The sequence below is a fragment of the Aphis gossypii genome, chromosome 2 (genome assembly GCF_020184175.1).
Source record: "Aphis gossypii isolate Hap1 chromosome 2, ASM2018417v2, whole genome shotgun sequence".
NCBI lineage: Eukaryota > Metazoa > Arthropoda > Insecta > Hemiptera > Aphididae > Aphis > Aphis gossypii.
In genome coordinates this window covers 52579975-52591515 of record NC_065531.1, presented here as the reverse complement: position 1 = coordinate 52591515, position 11541 = coordinate 52579975, and the positions used below count along the sequence as shown (strand labels likewise).

The 11541-nt window shown below is 28.6% G+C and overlaps 1 protein-coding gene and 1 pseudogene across 1 annotated transcript; one reads left to right on the top strand and one right to left on the bottom strand.

Moving 5' to 3' along the window:
* Positions 1-2579: 2579 nt before the first annotated feature.
* On the top strand, positions 2580-3089 carry LOC114121840 (uncharacterized). Its single transcript, XM_050200207.1, has 3 exons — positions 2580-2625; positions 2691-2859; positions 2915-3089. The coding sequence occupies exons 1-3, from the start codon at positions 2580-2582 to the stop codon at positions 3087-3089; spliced, it is 390 nt and encodes a 129-aa protein (XP_050056164.1).
* A 293-nt stretch (positions 3090-3382) lies between these two features.
* On the bottom strand, positions 3383-7866 carry LOC114121808 (uncharacterized; annotated as a pseudogene).
* Between the last annotated feature and the right edge of the window lie 3675 nt (positions 7867-11541).

The following is an 11541-nucleotide window of genomic DNA, read 5'->3' as shown; positions in this document are numbered from 1 at the left end:
TATTCAAATTAATTCCAACTGCATAATATGATTCAAACTTTGTTTAATTTAAACTTATTATAAACTTACGTACACATCTCGTGGGGTCCGCAATCCACCACGGGTGAATTGCCTACCTGATAATATACTGGTTGCATAATCATAAGAAAGTCTCACGGGCAACACCAAACAGAATGACTATAATATTATTACTTGACTAACTCACAGACTGATAAACGTAGAGCGTGAACAATGATAGATCAGTGCTTGCAATTTACACGGTACATTGGTACAATCGTACATTCGTACCACAAATTGAATGTCCAATAAGAAAGCATTTTAAAGCGGTGCTTGCACAAGTTTTTTGAGAATCAAAATAGTCAATGAAAATGTCTAAGTTTTGATCACCGTTAAACTGAATATTAAATAACAAATTAATCAAAATCCGAAATTCGAATCATATTATAGAATTGGCATTTTAACGGGCAACGAAGTGTACTGGTTCAGTTTGTTGTATATATTATATTACTCGGAGAAGGAAGTTGTAACTTGTAAGAACCCTGAAAGAAATTTTTTACCGGGAGCGTGACGGTCACACTTTTACACTCGCTGGCCGCACTATATGTAATATGTAAATAAAAAAATAAAAATAATACTACTTGTATTTTATAACCAATGCTATTACATATTTTATATACCGCAGTGCTCTCTAGTGTTCAAATCATGAGCCAGTCATCAGCTATAGACAGAATTAATGTTATTCGCTCTACAGCGTAACGGTGGGAACCTGAGTTGATAGTATATATTAATTTCGTTCGACTTCCTTACCCCGTGAGGTCTGACACGTGAAACTGCCCGAAATCGCCGTATGGTGAAATAACTAAGGAGAGATGATCACTGATGGATGTGCAAGGACCTTACACTTCAATTCCTTTTCATAATTATCCTAAACCTAATTCAAAACTAGTTTAGGGTCTATGTATATCTATCGAGGGTGGGGCCTGGTTATTGTGTGGCCACCTGGTGAGTTGAAAGTAGTTGATTTACTGTTGCTGTATGATTACAGCTCGCGCGATAAGATTTATGGGAAGTGGAAAGTTGTTGATCAGCATTCCGTTTCCTAAAAGAAATCACCGTGAAATGTACAATTCGACCCGACAAAATCCACAGTGTACACATAATAGCTAATACCCGTCTCACCCTTTGGGATCCCCCACTAATGGACTTTGGTGGGGGGGCATTCCCTGATGACTAACGGCTCTTGACGTGCGTCATCATCATAGTCCATCATCGCGATCTCACGTGTACCTTTAACCTCCGCCAAAAATTTTTATATTTTTCATCAAAAACGTATAAAATATCTGAATCAATTTTAGTATAATCTTTAACCGAGTTATCATTTTTAAAACCGTTTAACATAACGTTTAAAACTTATCCAAATTAGAATACACCAGACGTCCAGACATAGACTACTTGACTGAATTTAAAGATAATATACCTAAACTTGAAAATGTTTTGACGAACCAAAAACAGAATCAAGTATGGCAGTTCTAAGAAAGGGTACCTAATTTCGCACCAGAACCACGTTAAAGCTATCCCAACAATATTTGTGGACAATGCTATTATAATATTATGATAATTAACATATATTTATATTTAATATATATAAATAAATAAAAATAGTATTTATTGTATAATTATTTGTATTATCTTTTATAAAAGCATAATATAAATATGTATTACAATAAGCTTTTTATTAAATTAATATAATAAGGGTAAAGGATTTTAGGAGATAAGTCCGCCACTGTATCTGTGAGTCGTATAGATAAATAATAGTGGATGATGCAACTGGAATTTTATTTTCACTCTGGCAAAAATTCGCACCAAAACACAAACTCTTTGTCAAATAGTTATGATTCTCTAGTCTAGTCTCTAAGTTATTTTTATTGAATTTAATAAAAAATAGTTACCTAATTAATTTGAATTTTTTTTATATAATTAAATATGTCTGATAGTTTGTATCGTAGAAATTTACTGAACTAGGTTAAAACAAATATGCAAATATTAAAAACTGCAAGTCTTTTACCCTTATATATTATATTAATACATAATATGGCACTGTAGTGTATGTAGATACTTAGCAATTGGCGATAGTATGACGCCAGTATAATGTATTCTTTTAGAATAGGAGAGTCTACTATATCAGGACTTATTAAAAAATGTTGTTTGGTTCTATGGAAAGTACTCAAAAATAAAGTAATAATATTGACATACCCTCTGTAATTGTTGAGGTAGATCTTTTCAAAAATAAAATTCTGACTGCATATTCATTTATCTTATAGGTATTTTTTACTCCTAATAAGGACGCTTGATTGGAAGTGTCTGAAGGATTCAGTAATTATTGGAATATACCTAACTGTGTGGGAACTATGGATGGAAAATATATTGTTTATCAATCATCAGGTTATAATTTAAATCATAGATTTGATATAATTATGAATATTAAATAATTATTTCAACTGTGTAGGCATTTTTTAATAATTGTTCGATGTATTACAATTACAAAGGAACACACAGCATTGTACTCTTAGCAATATGCAATGCCAAAAACAATTTTACAGCTGTCGATATTGGAACACCAAGACGGTACAGTGGTGGGGGAGTCTTTAGACAATGTAATTTAGACAAACAAATTTTAACCAATGAAATAGATTTTCCTGATGATGCATCAACTGATAGTTATAATGGGCTTATCCCATACTTTATTGTAGCAGATGGAGCATTCATGATGTTACCAAATGTAATAAGACCCTATCCTGGCCGATCAAAGGCAAATTTGCCTATTGATCAAGCAGTTTTTAACTATAGACAAAATAAAATGTATTATATATTATTATGTATCAAACTATCATGGTAATAAATTTATTTTTTAAAGGTTAAGCAGAACTTGTAGATGCATAGAAAATACTTTTGGTATAATGGCCTCTAAATGGCTTATATTTCGACAACCAATAATAGCTACTGAAGAAACGGTTAATGCTATTGTACAAGCTTCTGTTGTGCTTCATAATTATGTTAAAAATATGAAAGTAGAAAAGGTTAATGAATAATTTAATTATTACTATTTTGTTTACAATATTTAATACTACTCCTAATATTAAAACTTACTTTAGGTGTTCAAATGTATTGTGATAATATTATAATAATATAAGAAATCAATCTCATAATATGGATGAAATTGGAGCATTGGCACCTATTAGAGGTATGAGATTAAATAACTACGGCCAAACAGCTAAAAGTGATTAGAAAGAAAATAATAAACTATTTGATGAACGAAGGAGAATTACAATTTCAATATGATAAAACTTAAAATATTTTATTTATTTAAAAATGTCATATTAAATTATTAAATATAAATAAAACCATGAAAATTACATACAGATATAAAACAAACAAAAATACAATTAAAAAAACAACGCTTTTAGTTTATAAAATAAAAAACACGTAATAAAAATAAAAAAAATGAAAAATTAGTCATCCATCTCCCTAAGTATAGATTTAACTAATTCTCCTTGTAATTTCCTTTTTTTATTTTGTGGTATTTCAGATATTAAATTGACAATATAATTACAAAATATTTTATCTGACGATTGTTCTACTGGTACTGAACATTTTGGTCTCAAAGTTTTCAATTCTTCTAGTAAAGCTTCTTCAAACTTCTGGCTACTAGCAGATTTCTCTAAATAAAAAATCATTTAATTTTGATTAGTGTACTAGATACTCATATTCTTATTTTATATACAATGGTTGGAGCTATGAATATTATAATCAACGTTTTAAATGATACAAAATTCTCCATTCATACTTGATTTAATATTTTCAGTTCCAAGTGTTACTGCGTTTTTGGTTGGTAAATCCATCACAGGATTAATGCCTTCTGATTCTCCAATACTTGTACAGTCCTATTAGTAAAAACATTTTTAAGGCAAAATTAATAAAAAAGTAATTGTACTGATTATTCCAGTCACCTACTTATTTTAGCATCATCCAAAAACATTAAACTAGTAAAATGTTTCCACTGTTTTTGAGGTTTTCCTCCTTTCGAACCACTTGCTTTGTTACTTTATTTTGATTTGATTTTGCTATACTGATCTTTTAAGTATACAAACTTTTTTTTCAATTCTTTAGCTGAGAATGCACCTTTGAAAAAAAAGAAATTAAATAAATTGTCAAATGTTTGGAGGCTTAGTCTCCTGCTTAAAACTGTCAAAAATTTTGCCATAAAAAATGTATTCATGAAACATGATATTATTTAAGTCATTTTTTGACTCATGATAATTAAAAACATAAAATTGTATATTATAAAGTTATATTTTTATTACATAGGTATTTAACACTACTTACAATTCAACTCTTTCACAATTTCTTCCCATAATCTATTAACAACGTTGGGATACCTTTGCATTTTTGGTCGTCGACAGCGCCGGATTGAGACTTTTCGGATCACCAAGATTTTAAATTTTTATGGGCCCAATCATAGGTAGATATTTAATCAAATTTTATGATAGGCTAAAATTGTATTATACATGATAAGCTACTAAGACTACAAACCTAATATTCAATAATTTGAGGGTTTTTGAAAATGTTTCCCCCCTAAAACCTTTAATCTATAGAATAATTACGGTCAATTAGAATTTATTAATTTTTATAAACAAGTACACAACAAACAACTGCTATTTACTTCTACTATCAATCGACGATGCTTGAGAATTGAATAACCAATACACTATACAGGGGTATTAAACAGCTGACGCATTTATTGTTATTAACTTTGTATTTGGATTTATATTTTACTATATGACTATCTAAAAAGACTAAACTACTTTTGTCCAAAAATAAAAACGGCCCACCGAGATTTTCTTGGTAGCTCGCTGGTTCAATCCAGGCCTGGTAGTCGATGATCCTATAATGGCCTTCTTTTCTCCATTTCAAAAATAATTTGTGTTATAATGGTTGTATCATCAATGACTGTATATAATTCGGTGGTTTCATCAGTTGTAAGTTCTATATCCTTACAAAACTCATTGTAACAAGTTTTTTTTTTTTGTACAGAATCTACAAACATGATTATTTGTTTAACATTTTCCAGCTAAATACTTGATCATATTAAAATTATTTTATATTATTGTAAAACCATGTTCAAGGACAATTATTATTTTGAATAAAAATATTCTAATAAACTACTGGTTTGATTTGAATTTTGAAAATTGAATTAGATAGGTACATAAAAATTTTTAAAAAATGCTTACTATTTCTAGACATTCTTCATGAAATCACGTTTCACGGTAAGCTTTGGAGGCGGCTTTAGTTAACAAATATTTTATAAAATTGAGTTTACACGAAAAATCCAAAATATTTGGATGTTTACCCATTTGGTTCAGTAAAGTAGCATGAAATGACTCCAAGTAATTATTGGTGCATATATCTGAACTAAAAAGTATATTATACATTTTAAAACTATTAGGTACCTAGTAAAAATGTTTTGTTTTTTATATAATTCTCATACCCATAGGCCATAGACGCTTATTGAGGCAGCACCAATTTTTTTAAACCGAAATTCTTCAATATAGCCATTCAGAAAAACTTCTCACTGTTGGTAGATGTTTGGATGTTGGTCGGCAAATTTAACAATTACTCAAAATTCGTTATAAATTGTAAATCTTCAATTGCGTTTTATTTCAGCCGGTAAATGTGGTAAAGCTAAGATCTATAACAGACATTTTTGTAAAACATTATAAGGTATTATTTTATTCTTATTAATTTCAGACTAAATTACCATGCGCAATATTGTAGCTGCTTCAAGATTTGATTGAAATAAATGGTAAATACTGTTCAGACTCTTTCTACAATGCCTTACAACAGACTAAAAAATATTAATAAAATAATTAAATGTTGTACATTATGTTAACAGTTCCAAATAATAAATAACTTTTGATTGATAAAAATTACTTAAGTACCTTAATACATTACTTACTTGACATTAATGGAACCAAAAATCCTGAAATCTGCTTTTGAGAAAGGTTGATTCTACCGTATTAATTAAGTCCCTTTCAAAATTCGATATTATTATTAGCTGTGCATAATTTAATGGCAAAACTTTACTAACAATCCTCAAAAATGACTCATATGTAACCTGAATTATTAGGGAAGTCAGCACATAAATCATCGGAAAAGACTTAAATAGAAGTCTATTAGATTAGTCTATAGATATATACTTGAGAAGCTATTGGTATATAGAGGTATAGACTAACTTACTAATTATACTTACTACATTTTTAAAATCACTTGAAATGTTAATAGACATCCTTAAGTTAACTGTGGCGGACTTCTTGGAACTGTTTTAAAAGTGCCGTCAATATCTGCAACGGTTATAGTCAACAGTTCATCTTTATATTTTTGAATCGCATCAAAATTTGCAAAGAGCAAATAACCAAAAATATTATAATATGAGTTGCATGAAACAATTATTAATTTAATGGTTCAATACATTTTAATGAATAAAATTAAATCATATTTAAGAGACCATTACCTCAATATTGATTTATTAAATGTTAAGTAATTGTTTGCGCAGCCCAGTATAAGTTTTTTAATTTGATAGGTAGGTATTATTATTTGGTATACCTGATGCAATTAGTATGCCACTCTACCATGTCTTACATAATATATTATGTATACACAAATTTTACATTCATCTTAAAGAATTAATACAATTCAAGTATCTTACCTGTATTTAATTTAACATCTATATCAGAAGACTTTATACAATTTATAAATTCAGTAGACATTTGCCGATTAGTATCTTCCCAAAAATTCTCAGTTACAAACTCAATAGACATATTGTCAGTGTCATCTCCCATATCATTATAATCTATATCCATAAAAATGTTTACATTTAATCTCATTTAATAACAACAGAGTTTAATACATATTCAATAAACTATCTTTAAAAGCCACTACAATTTACGTACAGACTATAAAATATGATAATAAAATTGTATAATTCATATTATGTTAGTATACAATTGATATAACTACTATAGCAGCCAATAATATAAATACAACAATTTAGACGTCATGCATAAATTATTTAGAGCATATTATATAATTTTAAGTGTCTAGCTATATTGATGCAATACACATGCATACATCTTTGGAAAAGTCTTAGTGCACATTTAAAACTGAAACTACATAGTTAACAAAACAAAAATTACCATTTTAATTTATAAATGTACACAGATCCAATAGTAGGAAATATTTACATAATGCTTTAAGGTTTATTGAAAATACATAACTAGTTATTAATACATTTTAAAGAATGCATTACTGTGGAACAATAACGTTTTCTAGAATAAATAGAAATTGTTATAAAAATTAATATATTAAACAATAAAAATATTATAAAATTACGCAAATAAAATAAATAGGGGACATTGAGGGTGTACGGACTAACCGCAATCACTAAAATCAATTAAACTAAAAATATTTAGGTGAAGTCTTACGTGGTAAATTCAAAGTAGGGACAGCTGTTTTTATAAGCTTTTTGCATCCAGGACTCTTACAACTAGACGCAAAATGCTTGTCACACATAATAAAACTTTTGTAAACGTCGTCGATTGATAAATTCAATAAATGTGGGTTACCAGACCTTTCTACCCAAATGTTAAATGTGGGTTCATCTCTTGGAAAACGATGACGTAGTGTTATCGTATCCCTATAAGACGTATCACAATCAACAACAACACATTGTTTGGAAGGCATAATAATTATAAAAATGTATAAAAACTATAACTACTATTATAATACAAATAAACAGATGTACACAAATGAAACGGCATAAATCGTATTAAAACGGTATGAACGATTACAGTTGTACCAATTATAGAGAAAAAAGCAAAATTGTTGTATAATATTGTAGATTATTTTGATTGTGTTGGTGCGCTGGATGTCGTAGTCACTATCAGATCCTTCCTATAGACTGTAGAGCCTGCTGTAGAGTGATACCACAGATTTCTATAAAGAACTATAAGTTGGTATAGAAGTCAGCGAGTGATACGCCCCTGATTTTGACCCTTAGGCCATAACACGGATTAAAAAATACTTATAAATTTTTATTTTAATTCGTAAATCGTTGGCCAAAATGTTGACCAGGAAGAGTTTACACATTTACTACAAGTAAACATAATATTGACCCGGAGGAGTTTACCACTACCCCATTTTTAGGGTACGTTTTTCTATACTTTTGTTTTCTTTTAAAAATAAAATTAAACATGACTTAATCTATTAATTCTAAATTCGTTTAATTTCATGGACACAAGTAGTATGAAAATTTATAGGTTCAAAACCCGTAGCCCAACAGCTTTACAGCCTGCAGCATACTCACTATTCCCCCAACTATAACCAAGGTTTATAGAAATTATCTATAAACCTTGAACTATAACCACCGAGTCAATCATTCTTTATCATAGTTATTAGTAATAACATAAATAAAAAAATTTCCACCTTTGACCCTACTCTTAATGTGCCAATTCGGGTGACAATTTCAATATAACTTACAGAGTTAATATTATAGTCATAATTATGAAAAATTAACAAAACCTATAATATTATAATTATACAAAGACAAAACTACTATCTACTATCTAGGTACTTATCTATCCACCTTAATTTAACAATATAACCTCTGGTTGAGATAACGGATGTCATATACGTCACGAAACGGGTCAGAAGGGATAGGATGGCAAGGATATATACATTGGGGGGGTTCAACCTAACCCACGAAAATTAATAGTTGTGTAGTTAATTTATGTCATCTTTAATTGATAAATATTGATTATTGACTATTGTACATTTTTTTATGAACCCCCCCTCTCCGAAAATTTTTTTGTGTACGTGCCTGGATGAGGGTACGAGCAAGTATGAGCGGACGAGCAAGAACGACAGGAGTAGGCAGCAGAACCACTCTTTCAATACTACTTATGCTTTCAAATTTTCAATGCTTACATAGTTGCTATATAATTTAGTATTTTTACTGTAATACTGTAAAATGTATTGTTATTTATTTAATAAAGTAATTATTAGTACGATAGGTACCAATATCGTTACCAAGCTTAAAATAATCTTAGTTTAAATACCTACCTAGTTCATGAAATTACGAATAATTTTGGAATATCATATTAATTTTTATTACCTAATTTATAAGTACCTACAGAGGATTATTAATATATTTATTTCAGATGAAAAAACGTATTAATCATGCCAATGTTATTAGTTAAAGAACAAATTTTGCAATATTTATGAATAAACCCATATTGTTAGGTATATAATATGTTTATAAATATATTAATTATTAACACCTACATGGATTTTTTAGTGTGTTTACGGAATTATTTGAGACTTGGGTATTTTGTATAATATAAAGTATACCCATACGGCCATACATTTATACTAAATGAACACACAGCTTCTTTAATATTCAAAATGATAATAGTAGGCAATGACTTGAGATTTTTGATAATACTAAAAATATTATAAATCATATAGGTAACTAAAGTTTTTTGTGATAATAGATTTTAAGAAAAGCTCCTTAAGGACGTATTTGGACACAATAATATGTGCTTTGTCCTATGAATATTTGATAAAACGTAAACCGTTTTTTATAAACAGTGACATTGACAATGTACAGTATACACCAGTGGTTTCCAAACTGTGAGGCGCAAGTAGTAAGGGATGCGCGAGCCGTGTTATTTTGTTATAACAATAAAAATATTTATATATTTAAATACTATAAATTTGATATTTATTTATTCATGGGAGGCGCAATTATTTTTTTTATTTTTAGGGTGGTGTAAACTAAAAAAAGTTTAGGAACCACTGGACTATACACTATACACCTACCTGCCATTAGCTATTCCAGACATTTTATTGTTACTACCTGCTTTCCTAAATTCAGTCCGAATTTTTCGAATATTTCTAACCATCTGCGAGTTCTTGCATTGGTCTCCCTTATTTATGACTAGATCATAAAGAATGCAGGTAGCAGGTGGTTGTAGTGGTAACGACCCTATTGAGACGAGGGATCTCACAATACGATTTAGTATGTTTGTCGACTCGTATTTTTATCTGTAGGACACCGAGTTTCAATTTTTCGTATTGTATACATTATACGAATATATGTAGTATAAGTGAATATTGGTTGAATTAAAAAATAATATAATTTTCAGATTCTTTGTCCTGATCTTGCATGTTTGTATTATTTTATAAAAACGTATCACTAGTCGCCACACCTTATAATGTGTGAGGGTTATATACTTCTATTATTGAATTTCAAAATATATATATATTGTAAGAACGAAAGGTTCGTAACATCTTATAGCTCCTTTTTTAAAAAAAAAGGACTAATGTTATAACATAGGTAAACAGAAATCTTAAAATCAATTTATAAAATTAGTTTATTAATATCAGTGTTATTTATTTTAATAATTACATTTTTTTTCTCTTTTATATTTTTCACATACTTAGTTACATAAGTTAAAACAATAATTTTATTATTATTACAATAAATGTTTTACAATACTTATAAATTTTTATTAACATAAATCATATACATTTTCACATTATTATAGGTACTTAGTTTATTGGCTTATTCTTAATAAAAAATACTAATGAAATTATAATTACAATATTATTAATTTTTTTTTGTTTTATGTAATCAAAGTAAATTCACTCAAATAATAATTTATTGTATAAACCTTAAATCACCCCCTCGGTTCTCGGTTCACATATTGAATGACGTAATTTTAGTATACATATAATTTTTTAGTTCGAACTTATATTACACAATTTATGCAACTTTATGGGATCCATATCCCTTATAATATAGTTAAAAATACATTTAATAATTATATTATCTGCTATATTCGGGTCATCATTATATGTTATGTTATGATTTTTTTCACAAATTAAACCATGAGTTTCTATTAAATTCAACATTCTTCCATTTTTCTGGTGATAGCCTATCTTAGAGGAATACAATAATTTATTGGTTACTCCGGTTATATCAAAAAGCTTCATGTTAAAATAATTATCATTATTATCACTGTAACATTTAATTGACCACATTTTCTTAATATTTAACTTTAATCGTTTAAATATCTCTTTATCGGTGGTACCGTTCCAAAAAATGACAATGGGTGTTTTATTGTCGGAATGTAGGTATTGATTCAAATAAATAATAGAGAGAGTCATTTCCCCCTTAAACTTAAGACAATCTTCTAATTCGCTCAATAAATCTGATTTATTTTTAAGTGTCTTACCAACACTTCTCACAACTTGTTTTATCTCCCGATACTGTAAAATTTTTAGTTTATTAGTGCTTGTCAATGCAATCGGCTTGCCTTTTAACTTAATTGGTCGATCGTTGTCCAGGCTGTTTGATAATGTTTCTGATATTAATAGTAAATATTTTTTATCTATAACAGTGAATTTTGAATTCACTATAACGAA